This window comes from Medicago truncatula, chromosome 4 (assembly GCF_003473485.1).
Source record: "Medicago truncatula cultivar Jemalong A17 chromosome 4, MtrunA17r5.0-ANR, whole genome shotgun sequence".
Lineage (NCBI taxonomy): Eukaryota > Viridiplantae > Streptophyta > Magnoliopsida > Fabales > Fabaceae > Medicago > Medicago truncatula.
In genome coordinates, this window is record NC_053045.1 from 48,042,508 (window position 1) to 48,064,715 (window position 22,208).

The following is a 22,208-nucleotide window of genomic DNA, read 5'->3' on the forward strand; positions in this document are numbered from 1 at the left end:
GTTACTCGAATCCGAGCTTAGATTTTTTTAAAAAAAGTTTGAATCGGAGTAGATCTGAGTTTGAACTTCGATGAAACTTTGGAACAAAAACGGAAAAGGAAAGAGAGAAAGGAGTGAAGAGGATTACCTCTTTGTTGCTTTTGGCTCACGAACGTGATTCTTGGTTTTGGCTTGGCTTGTTGCGTTCGAATCCACTGCTTTCTTCTTCTCCTTGCTCACGACACGTTCGTGCTTGCTTCTGTTGCTTGCGTTGTTTTGCACTGGCTTCCGTTGCTTGCGTTGTTTCGCACTGGCTTCTGTTGCTTGCGTTGTTGCGCGTTTTTCCTCTTCTTCTCCGATTCGCGTTTTTCGTGATCGTGCTTGAGTCCGTTGCTAACAGCGATGGATTCGCACTGGAATTGCGAAAGGAACGGTTCGATGATGACGATTCAAGGACGAATCACTGAGAACTGCAGAGAAATCTGAGAAATCTGAGAAATCTTTGTTGAATTCTGGTGAATTTGTGATGAATCTGTGTGTTAGGGTTTGGGATTTTTCTGTGTTCTTGGTGATTTTCTGTTTTCTGATCTAACAGAATAGAGAGAGAAATTGAGAAATCTGTTTGTGATGTGGCATATGATGAATGGATCCCCCTAAAAAATCTGACACTGTTCCCCTTTTATATGCTGCCATGTGTACCTGAACCAATAAAAAAGTGACATCTGGACTGGACTAAAATTTGTGCGAAAAATTGGACCAAAATGCCCTTTGGGGCGCCCCTGCAAAAAAATGATAATAAAAGGACTGAAATGCAATTTTTAGAAACTTTTGGACTGAAATGCAATTTTTAGAAACTTTTGGACTGAAATGCAATTTTGGGACCTTAATTGAGGGACCAAAATGTAATAAAAATAAAATTTGAATAAAAAACGCAATTTGATCAAACGTAAAGTGAAACCAAAATAAAATTGACAAAACGGACTAAAACGAACCAATGGCCTAAATGAGGTACTTCAAAGTAACCTCCCTACGCCGAAATTTTGTGTGAAATGACCAAAATGCCCCTAGGGCTAAAAATGACCTAAACTGACTCAAACAGACTCTGACACTGACTCAGATGCAAGTTTGAAATGAATTTAAACAGGGTTTACTGATGAAATGTTAAAAATGAATTTGAAAAGACTCAGAGACAGTCACAAGGATGAAAATGGGTCCCACTGCAGGAAATGACCAAAATACCCTTCTGTATGACTTTTTGCAAATTTTGAAATAAACTGTAGAAAAAGCAATGTAATGATTCAGAGACACTTTTGAATGACTTACAAGACAAGTAAAGACATTTTGAAAGGTTTTATGCAAGAAAAACAGAGGTAAAAATGTGATTGAAAACACTGCGTAGCAGAGACAATTTGAACTGTGCAGTTGAAATTTGATAATTGACAAAGTTTGAAATGAAATTGGGCCCAGTATTTTTAGGTCCAAAAACAGGGTATAACAACGTTGTTTTCGTGATAGCCAAGAAATAGGATTACCTCCAAAAAAGATAAGATATGCTGATGTTGAGGTGCGGTCATCCATATTTCCTCCCCAGTCTGCATCTGTAAAGGCAAGAAGATTGAATGAGGATGGTTTCTTTAAGAGTATGCCAAAGTTAATGGTTCCCTTAATGTAGCGAAGTAGCCGCTTTAAATGTTGAAGATGAAGGGATATAGGTTTATGCATGAATTGGGAGAGCTTGTTGATTGCAAATGAGAGATCAGGCCGTGTCAGATTGAGATACTGAAGGGAGCCAAGAATTTTTCTGTAGTGTGTGGGGTTAGTGGCGGTGGTGCCATCATGAATGGTGAGGATAGCTGTTGGTGACAAAGGTGTGGGCGCTGGTTTTGCACCATCCATATCAAATTTCTCAAGAATTTCTCTAATAAATTTATGTTGAGATAAGAACAATCCTTTGCTTGTGGGAATTAACTCAATGCCTAAGAAGTAGTGAGGTGTCCCCATGTTCTTGAGAGAGAAAGTTTTAGATAAAGATTGAATGAAGTTGTGTAGGAATTCTGCATCATTACCTGTTAACAGCAAATCATCAACATATACCAAGAAGTAGGCAATGATAGCACCAGAAGCATATATGAACAAAGAGGGGTCACTTTTGCTTGTAGTAAAGCCATGAGATGTGATAAAGGCTTTTAGAGCATCATGCCATGCACGAGGTGCTTGCCGAAGACCATAGATAGCTTTATGAAGCTTGCAAACATGATTCGGATACTGTTTATCTTTTAGTCCTGGAGGTTGACTCATGTAAACATCTTCTTTGAGTAATCCTTGAAGGAACGCATTGTTAACATCAAGTTGGTGCAGACGCCACCCTTTCCCCAATGCTATGGTGAGAACTAGTTTTATTGTTTGAGGCCGAACCACCGGAGCAAAAGTCTATTTGAAGTCAACACCCGGACATTGAGTGAAACCCTTAGCCACAAGACGTGCTTTGTATCTAGAAATAGAGCCATCAGAGTTTCTTTTGATGCGAAATAACCATTTGCAATCAACAATGTTTTGATGTGATGGTGGTGGCACAAGTGTCCATGTGCCATTTCGAATTAAGGCATCAAACTCCTCAGAAATAGCTTGTCTCCAATGGGAATATTTTATGGCTTGTCGGATATTAGATGGTTCAAGGTTCTCAGGTAATGGATGAACAGATGCATGGTAAAGTTTCTTTGTTTTGAATATGTTGTTTTGGGATCTAGTGACCACATGATTGCGATCATTAGCACCTGCAATGGGGTTAGGTAGAATCATAGGTAGGTTTGAAGTAGAAGATGTAGTGGGCAGATTATTACCTGATGAAGAACTTGAGTGCAAGGTTGCCTCTTGAGGATTTGCAACAGATGTAGAGGTAGTGGTGGTCACAGTTTGTGAAGTATTAGTTGTAAGTGGTGGTTTAAGAGGTAGGATGATGTGTGGTGGATGTGGGTTGATGCTTGGTATTGGTTTGTAGATAGGTGTCAGTTGTATTAAGGATGGGTAGGGAAAATGGTTGTCATAGAAGACCACATGACGGGATGTGTATATTTTGTTTGTTATGGGATCCAGGCAGCGATAGGCATATTGAGATGGTGAGTAACCAACAAAGATACACGGTTGAGATTTAGGTTGGAGTTTGTTGCTATTGTAAGGTCGTAACCATGGAAAACATAAGCAACCAAAAGAGTGTAGGTGGGTGATATTATATGTTTGGTTATGAAGGGTATGATAGGGTGTTTTCATATTGAGTGTTGGTGTGGGCAACCTGTTGATTAGATATGCTGCTGTACTAAATGCAAGCGACCAAAATTGAGATGGTAGGTTGGCATGATGTAGTAATGCTCTAGCAGTTTCTACTATGTGTCTATGTCTTCGTTCGGCAGAGGAATTTAGTTCAGGTGTGTGAGGTGGTGTGATGTAGTGTGATATACCATTGGAGGACAAATAAGATTTTAGTTTTATGAATTCTCCTCCATTATCTGAGTAAAGGGAAGTAATAGAGAAGTTAAAATGTTTCTCAACAACATTTTTAAATTGAGGAAATATAGTGGAGACATCAGATTTATTTTTCATGGGAAAAAGCCAAATATATTTTGAGAAATGATCAACAAATATTAGATAGTATAAGAAACCATCTAAGGACCTAACAGGGGCTGGTCCCCATACATCAGAGTAAATAATCTCAAGAGGCCTAGAGCTGGTAATACTTGAAATAGTGAATGGCAGCTTATGACTTTTTGAGGTATTACAAGCGATGCATGGTGTGTTGAGACTATGTTTTATTTGCAGAAGGGAAAATAGATGTCTCATGGTGCGATTACACGGATGTCCTAAAATATGATGCCAAGGTGGAGTAGTGGCGAGTGAAGTTATGAAGCTGGTGGTGGGTGGCTTTGGAATGTGGTAGAGACCATCCTTATGCAATCCTTTTAGAAGAGGCTCCCTTGTCTTCAAATCCTTCACCAAAAAATAATCAGAAAAAAATTCAATGGATATAGGGTTAGTTTTGCATAAATGTGAGACAGACAATAACTTGCAAGTGATATTTGGAACATGAAGAACTTTATGAAGGTGGAGAGTGCTTCTTTTCAATGGTAAAATTATCTTACCAGTATGAGTAATGGGAAGTCCAGTACCATCACCTATGGTAATTTTGTCTGAGCCATGATAGGGAGCAGTAAGGTGCAGATCATCAAGAGTATTAGTGATGTGGTTTGTAGCGCCGGAATCAAGGATCCAATCTGGCTCACCCATAAAAGGAGTATGTGTAGCAGAATGGGCAGATGGACGTGGTTGATTTTTGGATGGATAACCATGAAGTTTGTAGCACGTTTTGGAAGTGTGTCCAGATTTGTCACAGAATTGACAAGTCGTTTTCTTAGACTGGCCTGGTGAAACAGATCTGTTGGGTGAAGAGTAATTTCCATGATTAGGTGCATAGCCCCGTTTGGAAGTAGCTTGTTTACCTCTGTATGCAGCATGTGCAGTAAGTACTGGAGCAGATTCATCTTCACGTTGCAGAACATTTTCATAGTCCATAAGTAGATCATGAAGCTCAACAAAGGCTATGGGATTCTCACGCGTACGAAGGGCAGCAGAAACTTCTTTGTACTCAGATCCAAGCCCATTGAGAGCATGAATAACCAAGTCATCATCATCAACAGGTTTGTTGATGACAGCAAGCTCATCAGAGATTGATTTAATACCTTGTAGGTATTCAGAAACTGATTTGGAGCCCTTTGTTGTACGAGACAGGCGCTCCTTAAGATGCATAATGCGTGATCTAGTCTTGCTAGCAAACATTTTCTTGAGGGTATCCCAAGCTTGTTGAGATGTTTTCACATTGCCAAGAGCAGTTATGATGCTCTGATCGACAGATGTGATGATAGCGTGCAAGATCAATTGATCTTGTCTTGTCCAGTAATTAAAATCTGGATCAGTTTGGGTAGGACACGGTTTTGTGCCATAGATGAACCCTTTAAGATCATATCCAATGAAAAGAGCATTCATTTGGACATTCCAAGCTGGGTAATTTGTACTTTTGAGTTTAAGTGAATGTTGGGTATTGAGGACAGTTACAGTGTTGGTTCCAACCATGAAACTGCAACCATTGTTGTTGTTATTTGTGGAAGAGCTATTGTTATTAGTATTTGCGGAAGACATGGTGAAAGGGGGGGAAAAAAAATGCACAGGTTAAGGATCGTATGGCTGTTAAGCTAAAAGGCCTCTGATACCATATAGAGAATAATAGAGAATATAATGAAATGTTTTTGAATTATTCTGATAAGTTTCATTAGCCTCTCTATTTATAGTTAGAGATGACCGAATACATTAAAGAGCAATTATATTCTTCATCTATACATGTACTGTACATAAGACAATGAATAAAATGTACATCAATGTAAATAACTATAGTCAAACACAAAACTGAAATCTTCAATAATTATAATCAATTGTAGTTATGTGCATGTTCTCATGGTTGACTCCATGATGATTACGTAATTACTCAATATACAATTCATCTTGGCTTTATTCAACGACAATCCGATTCAGTGCTCTTAACATTTATTCTAGGTCCTGTTTCGTTTCGTGTGAACTTTCGCAGTTGATCAAGGTGCATTGTATGTCTCTTGTTTTGTCCTCCCAATTCTCGAGTGTTTTTCGCAACTTCTCGATGAGACCATGATTCATGGCGAGTTCTTGATTGTTTCTCAATGTTGCTAGATCATGATTTTTGGTTTTTTTCGATCGTAATTCTAAGTTTATGTATGATTCAGATTCTCGTGACCAAGATTCATGCTCGTTCATGATTGTTTTGTTCTTGCTTGGAATTCATAACTTTTTATCTTATTTTGGTATTTAATGGTAAATTTGGCTAGTGCACCAAACCCTTCAAGTAATATTGTAGTAAGATTAACGTCTTCACATGAATTGTTGTTTTCGACTCGATAATTTACTAAAATTATAATGAAAAAAAGTAAACTGAAGGGAGTTTGCAAGATTTATTGACTTGTAATGAAAACTAAATAGATTTGTTGATTCAGAGTTTTAGCAGTGACTAGGATCCTCTCTACCTCTTTGTTGGACTAATGCATAGCTCTTACCAATTAAGACCTAAATACTATATAAACGATAGTTAACCTTGCGGAACGAATATCATTGTTCCTCCAGATGTCATAATATTCCATACCAAATATAACCTATAAAACCATGGACTTATCCTCCCATAGGTAATTGACTCTAGAATGTCATGTTGCTCTTCATGTCTATTTAAGGGACTTATGCTCACACAAATGGAGGAGGCGTTTGAATGTCAGATTGCTCCCAGGGTCGAGACTTACATTCGGACATGTGCCTTAGAACCTAACCATCATACTATAAGGATCCCTAAACTAGTTATAGACGCATGAGAAAATTTCATATATGTGACGATTTCAATTGGTTTGCGCCTCAACCTCTGTTAGGCTGGTTTATACGAAAGAAAGAACACATCCTCCTTCCTTTTCCTCTTGTTTAACAGGAATTCCATGAATTTGGCATAGAGAAGCTAATGTCGCATGTTTCCCTCGGTAAGATTTTGGAATGTGTGCTCTCCCTTCTTATAGAACCCTTAGACTCTTACTACAAAGGAATCTTCATTTGAATCTCAAATGTCACGAGTTTTGATGGAAATGATTGTTTTTCTACTTGCGCCATCACATCCTTCACTATTCCATATGTATGTTTAATTGATCTATCTACAAGTGTTAACAGGAACGCTTGATGGCTCCACTTGAACTCTTTCGATCTTTCTTAGCATTGAAGATTGATAACGACATCAAGTTAATGTTTGCACCTAGATCACAAAGATTTTCCTATGGATAGTTTCCTAATGAGAAATGCTTAATCTCAGCGACAAATCTTATCACGATGTTTCACGAATGTGGTACCTACAAGCACAGACTTGTAATTAATACAACCTTTCTTTTCAAAATGATGAGTTTTATCTCCATATTATTATTGTGAAGCTGCGTACCTTTTCTTAACATCTCTGTCTACCGCACTCACCTCCTCTCATGCCACTATGAATCTGCTGAGTGTATCAATACTTATGAAGCTGCATGCCTTTTCAAATATTTCAATAAGTGAGAATTTTTTGCCACCAAAAATAGAATTGCTCATAATATATTTGTTAATTATAAACTGGTGATATAGCTTCACTGATTCACATGCTAGCCATTTGAGTGAGCTACTTGGAATGATGGCCATTTAACATGATGGTGGGTTACCTTACAAGAAAAAACATGACGGTGTTTATTAAATTATTTTTTCATTTTGATAAAACACAGTCCTTTTTTCTTATTTAATACTAGCCATATAGTAGTAGTTATATATATTGGAAAGAAATGTAAAAAGATTGTTTCGTGAAAATTCGTGTGGAAAGTCTTCGCTACATATAGCATAGAGAGTTAAAAGTTCTTGAATTATTTTTCTTTGAAGGTAGCCGTCTTGAAAAGATGACATTATAACTTTTAGTTAGAGCAATAGGTTCTTCCTTATTTTATTTTGATATGTTGATTAGGATATGCAAATAGTATGTGGTTGTCTTGAGACGCCTCTCTAAATTTACCATGTTATGCCTTTTTACTCTGCTCATAGTCTTGGAATGAAAAAAGGCAAAGATAAACTAGGGTATAAGTTTCTCTTATATTATTCATTTTCTTCTAGCATCATTATTATGCAATACATAGGAAGGCAAATATGGTGGGCGAGGGGGACCATTTCCGGTCTGTTCCCGTTGCTTTGCCATTATTAGTCAATACACTCACTCATACTCATTCCCTCGTAATAAGACAGATAAAAAAATACACGTGGTATGGGACAGAGGCTGCTATTATCAAGTGCTCCAATAATCTCTCATTCACTTATCACTCAACTCATCTTGAATTTGAATCTTCATCTAGAGTCTAGACTCGTACCCTTCAATATCATGACATTAAATGCTGTGAGTGAACGTTTCACCAAAGACAAATTTGGAGGCATTATATTATTATTATAGCTAAATTACAGCAGAGGTCTTTTAAATTTGAAGTTTGTAACAGAAAAATTTTAAGTAATTTTGATTATACGTAAGTTCATTTAAGTTTATAAACGTTTTCAATTTAGTCCTTATGTTAACCAAATATTACAAAATCAATGATGTGACAATTAAGTGTATGATGTGGCAGTTAAGTTTGTAAGCGATGAACATTAGGATGTAAATTCTCATCAAAGAAAGAGTTCAAGGAAGTTGTTATCAATTATTTTGTGAATAATGGCTTCGATTTGAGGTTCATAAAGAATGACAAGACTTAGGCACTGTATGGTAAGGCGGCCACAAAACTAGCTTATAGCTTGTAGCGGATAGCTTATAAGCTCGTTTGACCAAAAAATTAAAGCTTTGTTTGGTAAGCTCTTTTCACCACGAGCTTATAAACTATTTTTCAGACGCTATTCCAAGTAGCATTTGAGCTTGTAGCCTATAGCTTATCATATTTTCTTCCACTTTTACCCTTACTATTTTATGGGAAATGTTAACCGGTGCCCCCGAAGCACTGTTTAAGGAAACAAATATAGTAATATCGCATTGTAACTTGTGCAATCAATTCATTAAAAGATTAAAAAGTATTACTTTTAATTTTAAACTTTTCTTTTAGGTTCCTTAACCAGTGCCCCAGAGACCCCGGTTAACAAGACCCTTATTTTATCTAAAATCCATTTTTACCCCTTTATTATAATTTAATTTAAACCTATAGTTCCGCAATAAATATGCATATCCATCGTTATTATTTATCTCTCTTGCCTTATGTTGCTGACAAAAAATATATATACCTCCGTTGACAAAAAAAGTATATATACCTCGTTATACTTAAATAAAATTTTAGTGAATAAAATTTTATTTACAATATAAAAGATATATTAAATTTATAAATTTCAATTACTTTTTAAAAAAAAATATTTGAATTAAGAATTCCTGAATATTTAAATGTCAAGTTTATTTTAGAGTTTTTTTTTTTAGAGTTAAATATCAACTTATATAAACTTTATTATGAATTAATAATATCCTTTTATGTCATTTTACATTTATCAGTTAGTTAAACCACTAATTTTATCAAACATTTCAATTAGCTTATAAGCTAACAATCATCAGTTATAAGCTATCAGTCATCAGTCATCAGCTATAAGCTATCAACTATCCGTTATTTTTACCAAACAGAGCCTTAGAGTTGGTTGGAAGGATGAATGTCTTTGGATTGTTTTATGTTCTAAGATGTCTAATGAGAAAGTATGTCACATCATACACTTAACTGTCACATCATCATTTTCGTAACGCTTGGTTAACAATTAAAATTTATTTATTATAAAACCTCAAACTTAAAGGATCACCGATGTAATTTAGCGTATTAATACTTATAGCTATGTTACTGCGTAAGAAAATTCTATTCCCACGTTTTTTATTTTGCAAGAATTCCCACATTTTGTTTGACAACCATATTATTTTGCCGTTACATGTATATATCGCGATTAGCAGACGGTCAAACACAAAAGAAAGGTTCCAATTTCTTCTCATTCCTCAGCTGCCTCACACACTTAGGTCGTTAGCCTTTGTTGAAATTCAATTCCACACTCATCAATTATTATTGTCCTCATATTTATTGCCCATACACTTACAACATTAATATTCGTCATATCTATATATACCTAAATGTATATCTCAACATAACATTAAGTATAAAAAATAAAAATAAAAATAAACACTATTATACATTCCACCGTCATTAGAAAACAAAAACATATATAAAACAGAAACATGGAGTCTTATTCTGGCTCATATTATTCTTCATCTAAATCTTCATACATATCCAAAAACACTAAGAAACCAAAGGGATCAATGAAAAATGAATACCCTTTTGAATCCAAATATTCTTGTCTTCACTCAGTAAGAAAGTCACCAACAAAGACATGGAATAAGAAGGCACCAATAGCACCAATGGCACCAACACCTATCAAAGTATACAAAGTGGATCCAATAAACTTCAAAGAACTTGTTCAGTCCCTCACTTGTGCACCTCAGTTCATGCCTCCACAGCCTCATCACAACCTTGACCTTCAAAGCACCACAGACCATACCACTGCTAAGAATATTGTTCCTTCTCTTCCAATGAAAAATCTATCAAGCAGAGACAATGTTGAAGTGTCCTCTCCATTAGTGCCGGTGAGCACTACTACTACCAGCTGGTATCAATACTTTCAAGCTGAATATTTTGGAAAGAATTATGAGGAAAAGGAGGTAATAACACCTAGTTTGTTGGAAATGAATTTGTTCTCACCAACTTCTTTTGGTAACTGGTGTTTTGTTCCTCCCATCATGAACCCAAGAGTTTGATCTGTTTGGAAGCTGTTCTTTAGCTAGGTTTTTAGAATGGATTCATTTGAATTGTACGGGACGTCGATTAGAATTTTCAGCTGCTGCGCGTAAACTGTTCTTCTATATACATGTAATTTTGAGTTCACCAAATGCCAAAAAGACTATACATTCATTAACTGATATTGCAGATTGCTGTTATCTTAAACTTATATCCAGCAGCTATGATACTTGGTTCATTTTGACATTGAATAATATGTCTTATCCAATTGTACTGAAGAGATGGTAGATAGGAAATTTGGTTGTTTATGAAAATGTGTTTAGTTGTTGTTGATACACATCGATAAGTTGTGGTGTCCCGTTAAATAAGTTGATGAATGTCTTGAGAATTATCGTATTAAATGTATGTCAAGTGAAAGGATTACCATGTGTTGTGAAATTGTGAAAAACCTGAGTGATGCTCATAATGGTGCTCATTATGGAGTGACATTTGTACCTTATGACGTACGGTCTAATGACCACAAGTTGTGTGCATATTATTCATGAAATAACATTTACTATGTAACGCTCGTGTTAATGTTGTAATATATTGTATTTTGGTAATTTAGAGGTGATATATAGTCTGAAAATCCAAAAAAAGTACTCTCTCCGTTTCATAATACTTGTCCATTTTAGAGAATAATTTTGTTTCACAATACTTGTCACTTTCAAGTTTCAATGCAACATTAATTATTGTCTTGTCAATAATACCCTTGCATATTTATTGTAGAGAGAAAAAAATAAAATGAAATAATAAATGGTTAAGGGTATTATAGAAAACACACACATATTTTCATCAAAAATAACAAAATTTATTTGGTTTTTTGGTTACTGCAATTTCTCCAAAATGGACATGTATTTTGAAACGGAGGGAGTATGAGGCTTATAAGCCTTAAGCCACCACCATGAATGAAATAATACCTGTTAACAATTTTGTGCACGACAATATTAGTCGTTTAAGCTTTGTGCACGATTATTAAGGAAATGATTAATTGCGTTGATTTTAATGTTAAAATTAGTAGCATTTACTAAAACACCCTTATTGATTGTAGTTAGTGGAGCAGTTAAGTTCGACGAAATTCAATAAATAAGGGTACAATGGTGGGAAAAAAATAATAAATGTTGCATTGGTATTGTAAAGTGATAATTATTTTAAGAAAAATAAAAAATGCTAAAGAGACAATAATTATGAGACGGATGAAGTATTTTATTTTTTACAAGTAGTTCAGTGGTTAGAGCCCACACATTTTAAATATGGAGAAGTTGCATATTTTCATACCTCAACCCCTACATATAATATACAATATCCATATCAAATGAGTTTAGTTCACGGACATTGCTTATATTTTCTCTAGTCTACTTCTGGTTTCATTATGCAATCGAAACGAGGGTCAATATGGTGGCTGTGGGGCAGCATTGCTGGTCTATCCTCATTGCGTTGCCATTCGTTCATGCTCGTAGTACTAATTATCTCTGAATAAGAACAAACAACACGTGGGAAGGATAGGGACAGAGGCTGCTATTATCAAGTGCTCCAATAATCTCTCACTCATTACTCAACTCATCTTGAAGTTTTGAATTTCCATACTCTCAACCTCCAACACAATGATTTAACAAGGACAAATTTGGTTCATTATACCCAAAAAAAATTAAAAAAGACAAATTTGGAATCAATGTTTTATTATTTTTAGCGAGGGACGAAACTAATAGGGGACCAAGTTGCCTCATTTACTTTGCTTCATTTATTTTTCTACAATTTGTGAATGATGTTAATTAAGAATTAGTTGAGATCGGTAAATTAAATTTACATCGATCGATTAAGAGAGTGATGCGACTTGTGTTGACTCTTGTGATATCAATGACAACAATGATAGTATAATATACTTTTCTTGGTAATTGTGTATTTTATATTTGAAAAGTTAAAAAAATTGTTCTTTTCAATGCAAATTATATTTTTCTTTCTACTTTTAACTTCTTAACCGATGCTCTAAAGACACAAGTTAACAAGACCCTAAAAACAATTTAGTCAATAAGATGGAAGGTGAGTTTCTCATAAACTACGTGATTTTTTATATTGAAGATGAGATTGTTGAAAAATTTACCTCAAAAATAATAATTGATGATTTTAACTCTAAAACAACAATGACCATAACTTCATAAGTAAAACTTAAGATTTTTTTTTGTTCTTCTGAGTTTAGCTTAATTAATAAAGACATTATATAATATATAGAGAGAGGCTATGGTTTAAAATTCGAACACCACACTTATTCATTTTAAAAAGTAAATTTGTAGTCATTGTGTACCTTACCAAAAAATAACTTAGTTCTTTTTATATTTGTTTGCCAATAGTAGAATATATCTTATCATTTTTTATTGTTCATTTGAAAATTTATTTTTTCTTTACTAAATTTTACTTTTAAACTTGATCCCCCTAAGCTTAACTTATCGCTTTGTCCCCACATTTAGATATTAAGATTTCGATCAGTTCATCTTATTGAAGTTTGTTTAGAATCTTACATTATTCAGATTTTCAAACTGTTAAATATATAAATGTATTTAAGCACCTTTACTCTTTGAGTTAGCTTTTGAAATAAGATTTCAAGTCCAATTAACATGATATTAAAATAAGGATAAGGATCCCAATGTGATAATTAGGATTATAACTAAATGTATTTTGGCACCGCCATCCTTCGAGTTAATTTTTATACTGAAATCCAAATTCATTTAACACATCTACTAAGTCACTGGCTAAGAAAATTCTATTCCCACATTTTTTTATATAACCACTTTATTCTGCCATTACATATATACCGATCCGCAGACGGTCAAGACAAAAAGAAAGGTTCCAATTTCTTCTAATTCCTCATATTCTATTTAGGTCGTTAGCCTTTGTTGAAATTCAACTCCACACTCTTGAATTATTTATTTCCTTCATATTTATTGCTCATACCATACACTCAAAACCAACAATCTATAAATACCTAAGTAGACATCACAACATAAGAGTAAGTAACTAGTTTCTTGAATCATAAATAATATTCTATTTTTATTACAAAACAGAAACTTCATGGAATATTCATATTCTTCATCTAAATCTTCATACATATCCAAAAACACTAAGAAACCAAATGGATCAATTAAACATGAATGCCCTTGTCAAACTCATTATTCTTGGCTTCACTCAGTAAGAAAATCACCTGTAAAGACATGGAATAAGAAGTTACCAATAGCACCAATGGCACCAACACCTGCCAAAGTATACAAAGTGGATCCAATAAACTTCAAAGAACTTGTTCAGTCCCTCACTTGTGCACCTCAGTTCATACCTTCACAGCCTCATCACAAACTTGATCTTCAAAGCACCACAAACCATACCATTGCCAATGACAGTGTTCCACCTTCCCTTCCAATGAAAAACTTCACAAACAAAGACACTGTTGAAGTGTCCCCTCCATTAGAGCCAGTGAGTACTACTAATAGCTGGTATCAGTACTTTCAAGCTGAATATTTTGGAAAGAATAATGATCAGGAAGAGGAGGTAATAACCCCTAGTTTGTTGGAATTGAATTTGCTCTCACCAACTTCTTTTGGTAACTGGTGTTTTGTTCCTCCCATCATCACCCCAAGAGTTTGATTTGTTTGGAAGCTGCTCTTTGGCTAAAATAAAGTAGTTGTATTTTTATCTTATTTTTGGTTAAGAAAAAGTAGATGTTTAAGTTGTGGATGTGAGGTCTATGACGAATACATACATAGTTTATGAATTTAATATACCAGAAAATCATAGGTAAATGATTTTTGTGATCCTAAATTGGCTATATGGCCACACATTGTAGAAATGCAGGTTTTTTAATTTTCTTTTTGAAATGCAGGTTTTTACTTAACAACCTCTCTTCATATTTCATGTGATTATTGTTTTCAGTTTTATGCATCCCCTTCAACAAATTAAAGAATTAACTCTCAGATCATAGAGGGAAGTCACCCTTCCCATATGCTGTACAACTAAGATTTGCAATTCAAACATTTCTCGAAGTTTAAATACAACGCTAGTAATTTGAGTATCTGATTAAGATCTAATTGGCCTGAAATTGTTGATGAGACGCTCGAGGTGAGACCGAATCATGCCTCCAAAAGAAAATGTTGGTATAACATCTCTACTATTGTTACTGGATGATGAGGATTGAGAGTCCCTGTATGGAGAACTTTGAGCCAAAACAATTGACCCACCAATTTCTCTTTTTATCAACTCTACTATATTTTCATTCACATCTTGACCTGAACAACCTGTAACATAGAGTGATCCTATTGCTGCTTCACCCTCTACTCCAAACTCAATTCTTGTTATGGATAATCCATTCTCATGAATTACTTGTGTCACCTTCGATAGTAGCCCCATTTTGTTTTGAGTGCGAATATCTACCTTTAATCCCTGCAACATTACAATGCAATAGTAACAAACTTTACTACTTTCATTGTCATAGTCATTTTTTTTTTTTTTTGTTAAGATTAATAATAGTATCGACCACGAACCATTGTAAATGCATAAAACAAAAAACAAAAGCCTTCAAGGTATGAATCATGGGACATACATGTGAAGCTCTGCACTCTATAGCGGCGATTAAACATAGGGTGAGCCTTTGCTTTTCGGTTTCATTGTCAAGATTCGAACTACCCTGGTTCCTGATAAAGTATTCCTGTGTAACATATGATACATTGACATCAATACTCCAATTAAAGACAGGGTAAACTTTAATACAAATGGTATTAATTGGTGCATTACATGTTTTCTATAAAATAATACATGAGATTCTCTGCTTGTGTTGTTCAGCAATAATATATAGTGTGCTGCTATGATGATGAATTAATTTTTTTGGTTAAATTCAATTTTAAAATAATTTTGTTAATATAATGTCATCATCTACCAAAGCCTAATTTAAATATGGTTGGGAGGGGAGGACTAAAGAAGACCGGGTCAGATTCCTCTGCAGAGATTAGTCATCGAAAATATTGGTGGATTACTTCGCACCAATAACATGGTTACCGTTCTTCTTTTTTTTTTTTAATAAGATAACCTTATCATTTTGTTTAACAGTCTATTCATGTTTATGGCCACACATTAATTGAATTGTGATTAGAAAACAGAGAGAAAAAAAAAAACACCACATAAATAATTGCACCTATATACCTTTTGGCCTTGCAGATAATTAATTGAAAAATCCGGTGTACCTGTTCTGCCATGGGGCTGTTCGAGGTAACAGCCGCATGAAACACCTCATATTGCATGTCCGTGAGCATGCACACAATATCAAACAGTAACTTAGGACGATCTCGGCTTCTCACATTCACCACCCAGTAATCTCTCCCCTGGTATCTATCCACCGAAACATGGGTCCCATCATACTGCCTTTTGTGCTCACTGTCATTATCCCCGTGGCAGGCATGACAACTCTCGTAGTCACTGGCTGCGTACATCATCTGGTGGAGCCTCCGTTCAGTATGACTGTGCCCGGTGGTGGAGCTTTTTAACACCACACTCCTCATATCTTTATCTCCCTTTCCTTCATTGGCCTCTATCACATTCCGGATCTGATCCACGACTTGGGCTAATCGCTCTCTCTCGTTGATTGGGCCAGGTCTGGATGCATCCTCCGGATAGATAATGCATACCACTTTGTCATTATGGGTCCAGGCTTTTGCAGATATGATGTTGAAGCCCAAGTCCATCAGTACCACCGATATCTCTGAAAACAAGCCTGGTCGATCCGTTCCTATCACCTCTATGGCAACATTTGCTTCTTGTGGTCCCTTGCAACAGTGTTGCACTGTTTCACTTGAAGTTTCTCCGTTGCTTTTTGCCGTGCACTCACATAGTATCTGCAAAATCTCAAATTTTGTTAGATTCTATCATATGAAAATGAAATTATGAATCGTGTATTTTTGTTTGTACATACAGATAACACAGAGAGACTTGGATCCTCTACAAACGCAGTATAGTGTTGCAGTATGTTTCTAGAGTCTCCAAACACGCAACAAAAAATACCTGCTCAATGTGATTCACGAGACTTTTGTCGGTGAGCTTGTTCCCAATCTGATCCTTCACATGGAACACTGTCATGTCCAAAAATAATCTTAGAATTGCATATTATGTACATATTGTTTATATTGAGATAGAACTGCATATTACTGACCATCCATTAACCATCCACCATCAGAAGAAATGTATGATTTGGAAATTATAAGGTCTAGATCTGTCAACGCCTGGACCATCTCCAATAGTATCCCATGCTTGTTTGCTCTATCAATCTGTTAACACAAATGAACTATGCAAATTAATATTTGATTTAAATGAAAAGTGCTATAATAATTAAGTAAAGTTAAATTAAGGCTATATATTTGCTTCTATAACCTTCACCACCGTGCAGTTTCTGCATGAATCATTGTCTATGCAAACCCTGCACATATGTATATGAAACAAAAAAACACTGGGATGATCAAATTTTTTAATCCATAGCATGAACTCCGTCTGAACTAACAATCAAATAGTGCGTATCTTTTTTGGTTAACAAAGAAGAAGTTGAACAAGGAAAGTAACATAGTACATTACCTAGGTGGATGGATTCTTTCTTTTAGTGACTCAATTTCTCTATCGATGTGAGGCTGCTGGTAAACAATCTCCATATCCTCTACGAAACAATGGTTCAACTTGAGCTTTGTTGGCTGATAAGCATGCATGTACCTTCAAAGATTCCATAGCCGCATAATTCAGAAACGTTTTCAAAACGCATTAAAGAAAATATGTACATATATGAAAACAATCAAATTATTTGTATATAGTGATTGCACATATATGAAGTGATTTGTATACACTGATTGCACATATATGAAGATTGAAAGATAACCATCAACAATTGAAACCTTACAGCAAAGAAATTGGTATAAAGAAGGAAGACCTTGCTCATAAATATTAGGCTTCAAAAGGAGAACTATTAGAAAAAGTTGAAGTAGCGATGAAAATTTTGAGGAAAAAAAAAGAAAAAATCTGTTTTTAATTTTGTCATTAAGTGTTACAGATTCTAAATTTAATGACCAATTTTATTTACTCTGTCACAAATCATCGTTTTTACTTCAACTTTATTCTTATTTATAGACGAACTGACAATCATCATTGAAATTCACACACATAACTGCATGGTTACGGATTCAAATCTGAGTGAATGTGTTCAGCCTAACAATATCGATAAGTGTAGTTAAGCTATAACTTTTTAGTAGTGACAAAATCTGTGAATAATACATGCACCAAATGACAAAATTCACATGTGTTACCGTACAGAGGGTGCCCAATTATTGTGATATTCTACGTTTGGTTACGTATATATTAAGAAATAATAGCTATGAGCTGTAGATGTACATATAACACTTAGAAGAGCCAAACATATGCGGTGAACCGATCATGTATAAGCAACGCACGCCCACATAAAAACAAAGTGTGCCAATCTTGAAAACCAATACTTGCACTGATGTACGGCTTTGGCTGCTGGCGTTTTTGAATTTATTTATTTGCACTCCAATATATGACGTTATAATTAAAAGAGATTATTCTTTTTTCTCATTGTCAAAATCTTAGCCATCACGGCTTTTTCTTCTTTTCTTTATATATATATATATATTAAAGAGGGGTGGTTTATGATTAATTTTGGCATAAAATCATCCCTCTAATTTTTTTCATTTCTTTTTAAGTTAGGCAAGGGATTTCCATATATTTTTAGTTTCTTTCATATGATTTTTTGAATTTGTCATCTGATTTCTCATCGTTGTGTGGTATTTTTTATTTTCCGTCTTTGTGCGGTTTATATTTAATTCACGTTGAAATATTATTAGTTTTGATCCATTGCAAATTAAATCAATAACTTTGACTGCGTCAACAATACATATCTATAAACATATTTGTAGACTTATATACTTTGTCCTTTTATTACTATTAATATGAATGTTGTGAGTTTGTTTAAAGATTTTGTTTTAACGAATTTGTATTGTATCGATATACTCTATTAATTTAAATATATCAATGTGGTTCTTAGAAGAAGAAAAATATATATAGAAATTTTTATCCTTCACTTTTCTATAATTATAGCAACAAACCAAAATGACAACTTGTATTGACATTGAGTATTCACAAGTTTAATCAAATAGGATCGAGAAAGTGTCCACACAATTACCAATATTATGCCACGTGACATTTGCTATGTACGTGGCAGTCCTAACATAGAAATTGTATTATGGAGATTAAGTATGAGAGTAAAGTTTATTAATTTAAACTTTTTTAGCAAAATTAATCACTTAAGTTGAATCATATGTTTACATATGTTTCTTATCTCGTTAAAACATCTATCATTTTTTACTAAGGATTAAGATTTCGCACTTCCTCGATGTCAATGGAGGGAATCTATTCTTGATTAAATATATGTTCAGTATTCATTTTTTTTTTTGTTCATATGTTCAGTATTCATATTTATAAGCGTAGTTTGTGAAAGAAAAATGTTTAGTATTCATATTTATAAGCGTAGTTTGTGAAAGAAAAAAATATGTTTTGATTATATATTTGGTAAAATATACTTTTGGGTACACAATTCCACAGATTGGGTAAAATAAAATTAAAAAACAATTTTAGGGATCAATCTCGTCCATCAAATATGTTTGTATATGTATCTGCCTGAAATTAAACCCTGAATCAAATGGTTAAATGGTTAAGAGCTTAAGTATTTATCGTTTGTGTACGGTGCATTGGTATTTAGTAAAATATTTTAGTCCGTTTATAAAAGTAATTTCATTCATGCTTATTAATTCTGGTTTTTTTTTTTTTTTGAGACTCCTTAACTCATAATTTGCGCTTTATATAATAGGTCTCTCCCTTAGTCATACCCATATCGGTGTAAAGATGTGGTTAGTATAATGTCACGCCATTTATGTAGCATCCAGTCTCTAGTCTTCTCGTAACAAAAGTAAGTTTTCTTTCTGTGGAGGCTTTTCTAATTTACCTAGTCAGTGATTGACTCAAAAATTATTTACTCAACCACATACCATAAACCCACACTATCGACTTGTGTCAAAAGGACAAATGATGATTGATGATGAGTAAATAGTCAATTTCTTCTTTGAAATTGTAAGTTTCATTAATTACCTCCTTGAAATTAACAAAATTTCAATTTTTCCCCTGAAATTTCACAATATTAGTCAATTTACCCCCTCCGTCAAATTTTTATGTTAGTGAACATGACGTTTTGCAAATACCCCCTGAAGTTTTGCACTTATGTGCAAAATGCCCCTCAAACTTAAAAATTTATATTATTTTTTTCTTAATATAAATTTAAATCTGATTATTAATTTGTTTATTAATTTTTTTCTTAAAATTTTTTTCTTAATAGTTAAATATTAAAGCTAACTATTAATTTTGAAGTTTGGAAAAACTACATACATATATACATCAAAATAGGTAAAAATGTGTATTTTTAAAGTGACAATAATGATTATTTCTAATAGACAAATTATTATTTTTAGAGGTTTATAAACAAATTAATAATCAGATTTAAATTTATATTTTCTCCTTCACCATCTTAGTCTTTTAACTCCTCCAACTACTTCAACAATTTGCTCAAACCATTTAAACTACACAACCCCCAATATTAATCCACAAATCATCCCATTATTGTCACTTTAAAAAAATACATATTTTCCCCCATTTTGGAGTCTATTTTGATGTATATATGCATGTAGTTTTCCCAAATTCCAAAATTAATAGTTAGTTTTAATATTTAACTATTAATTGTTGTTTTTAAGAAAAAAAATAATATAAATTTTTAAGTTTGGGGGGCATTTTGCACATAAGTGCAAAACTTCAGGGGGGTATTTGCCGTCATGTTCACTAACAGAAAAATTTGACGGAGGGGGTAAATTGACTAACGTTGTAAAATTTCAGGGGGGTAATTGAAGTTTTGTTAATTTCAAGGGGGTAATTGATGAAACTTACAATTTCATGGGGGAAATTGACTATTTACTCGATTGATAATATAGCTGTCATCTCCTCTCGTTAACTAAGCTTGAACTACAGCTCAGGCCAGACCATTTATTTGTGTTTGTAGCTCTCAATAGAAGGATTTGTCCTCGTGTAAGCCCATTTCAAATTAGATTAAAAACATACAGAACAAAGTTCCAAAAACTTGTGTTTACCTAAAAAGGAAAAAAGACAACTTGCACGGTTACATTTCTCTCTGTTGCTAGAGCCTTCCAGGACCAATCTACAAGCGAGCCCATAGAGATAAAGTTGAAGAGAAACAAAAAATTTCATGAGTTTATCTAAACATTCACATCCTCATGTTAAGAATAAATCTTTGCACGGATCTAACTCACATACTCAAATTGTGTTTGTAGACCATACCAATCACGTCATTAATTCAAAGATAGTTACTGAAGTTATTTAATGATTGATTACCTGATGTACCATAATTGATGATAATACTATGAGATTAATTTATATCATTGATATATTTGATTAATTGATGTGGCAATACATCATTGGATGTATGTGTAAAATTTTCTTACACTGACAATGTATATAATTAAACTCATATTAGATGTTTGGAACACATAACTTGGGTGCATTATGGTTCTTTCATCACCACTTCTCAACAACAAAAAAAGGTTCTTTCAACACCAAAACAAATTATAGTACTAATTATCCTTTTGCAAAAAATCAAAATTAGAGAAGACCTAAATGACCACACATGCTTATTGAATATCTGAGTGATGAATGTAAATTGAACATAGTGGATCAGGTTTGACCTAAATGGATGATGGTTGGCTATTGCATTCTATGATCTATTGAAGTATTGGTCACCAGAAAAGAAACTAAGTGTATGTTTAGACAAGCAATGACCGTGATTTTGTTGAAGCTCCAAATTGTAGCCTCGGACTAATTCACGGTGGCTCAACGTAATTCTTTCATTCTCACCTTGAATCCGTGCAATAAACTGTCTTTGCAACTGCATACACAAGCTGATATTTTTTAAAAATAGCATAAAATGAGGCTAACACGGTCCAACTGGCCGAACAGGGCAGGTCAAAATGACCCAAATTTTGGGATTTGTAATTCATGAGCCCAATTCACAGAATAAGGGAAGGCCATATTCACAGAACTAATGGAAACCAATGAGCATCAATGAATCAAGCTAGTTGAGGAGAAAAACCATAGATTATAATTGGTCATTTCCATGCAACTAACAGTGTGTTTACTTACATGTTCAGTTGACTCAAACAGTAGCAGTAGCTTCCCACATACATTGATGCACATCCATCCTGGTTCCAAACACATGTTAATTGATTTGAACTGTCTGCTAATGGGTTTGTTTGGTACGGAGCTTAAACGCACCTTCCATGGCTCCAACCAGGAAGCAGTTTCTCTTTCACATTTAACAACTCTTTAAAAAGCAATTTCTGACACAACTCGAAGTAAGATGAATCCACTGTTTATACCAAATATATAGTCTACCTTATTCTGCACAAAGATTGTGATTATGTTGTAATCTAATAAGTTTTTATATGGGTTTAAAGCAAACATTTCCAATAATGTCAGTTTAAGATTTGTCTGAAAGTTTAGCTTCCATAATTGTTGGAATCTTTGTTAAGTACCAGGTTCATGCTTTGTTAAGTACCAAGCAATGTATGTGTTGGACATGATGGCTGTGTAACTCATACCAAAAGATAGTTCTGTAAGTACCAAAAGATAGTTCTG

The 22,208-nt window shown here is 34.1% G+C and overlaps 3 protein-coding genes and 1 pseudogene across 10 annotated transcripts; 2 read left to right on the forward strand and 2 right to left on the reverse strand.

Moving 5' to 3' along the window:
- Window positions 1-2,409: 2,409 nt before the first annotated feature.
- LOC120579982 (uncharacterized mitochondrial protein AtMg00820-like) lies at window positions 2,410-2,778 on the reverse strand. The gene has a single exon (XM_039832791.1). The coding sequence runs from the start codon at window positions 2,776-2,778 to the stop codon at window positions 2,410-2,412; it is 369 nt and encodes a 122-aa protein (XP_039688725.1).
- A 6,986-nt stretch (window positions 2,779-9,764) lies between these two features.
- On the forward strand, window positions 9,765-10,632 carry LOC11413406 (uncharacterized). The gene has a single exon (XM_003608500.4). The coding sequence runs from the start codon at window positions 9,833-9,835 to the stop codon at window positions 10,406-10,408; it is 576 nt and encodes a 191-aa protein (XP_003608548.1). The 5' UTR covers window positions 9,765-9,832; the 3' UTR covers window positions 10,409-10,632.
- A 2,774-nt stretch (window positions 10,633-13,406) lies between these two features.
- On the forward strand, window positions 13,407-14,290 carry LOC11415449 (VQ motif-containing protein 29-like; annotated as a pseudogene).
- A 78-nt stretch (window positions 14,291-14,368) lies between these two features.
- LOC11416468 (ACT domain-containing protein ACR1) lies at window positions 14,369-17,746 on the reverse strand. Of its 8 annotated transcripts, none has more exons than XM_039833710.1 (8): window positions 17,609-17,746; window positions 17,028-17,159; window positions 16,830-16,875; window positions 16,612-16,726; window positions 16,464-16,531; window positions 15,650-16,297; window positions 15,013-15,117; window positions 14,369-14,852 (listed from the first exon to the last, which is right to left on the reverse strand). In XM_039833710.1, exons 1-8 carry the CDS (start codon window positions 17,611-17,613, stop codon window positions 14,490-14,492), a joined length of 1,482 nt encoding a protein of 493 aa, XP_039689644.1. In that variant the 5' UTR covers window positions 17,614-17,746; the 3' UTR covers window positions 14,369-14,489. The 8 variants fall into 8 exon arrangements, with proteins under 8 accessions (XP_039689644.1, XP_039689643.1, XP_039689642.1 ...); XM_039833709.1 differs by having other exon boundaries at window positions 17,600-17,628; XM_039833708.1 differs by lacking the exon at window positions 17,609-17,746 and adding an exon at window positions 17,339-17,524.
- Window positions 17,747-22,208: the final 4,462 nt, after the last annotated feature.

Bases quoted from the DNA above. Each gene is read 5' to 3' on its own strand.
- LOC11413406 (XM_003608500.4), top strand. From the start codon at position 9,833: ATGGAGTCTTATTCTGGCTCATATTATTCTTCATCTAAATCTTCATAC.
- LOC120579982 (XM_039832791.1), bottom strand. From the start codon at position 2,778: ATGATTCTACCTAACCCCATTGCAGGTGCTAATGATCGCAATCATGTG.
- LOC11416468 (XM_039833708.1), bottom strand. From the start codon at position 17,382: ATGAGCAAGGTCTTCCTTCTTTATACCAATTTCTTTGCTGTAAG. The intron at 16,298-16,463 runs GTATTTTTTGTT...GAGATTTTGCAG, and splicing joins TCGTGAATCACATTGAGCAG to ATACTATGTGAGTGCACGGC. The intron at 15,118-15,649 runs GTACACCGGATT...TATGTTACACAG, and splicing joins ACAGCCCCATGGCAGAACAG to GAATACTTTATCAGGAACCA.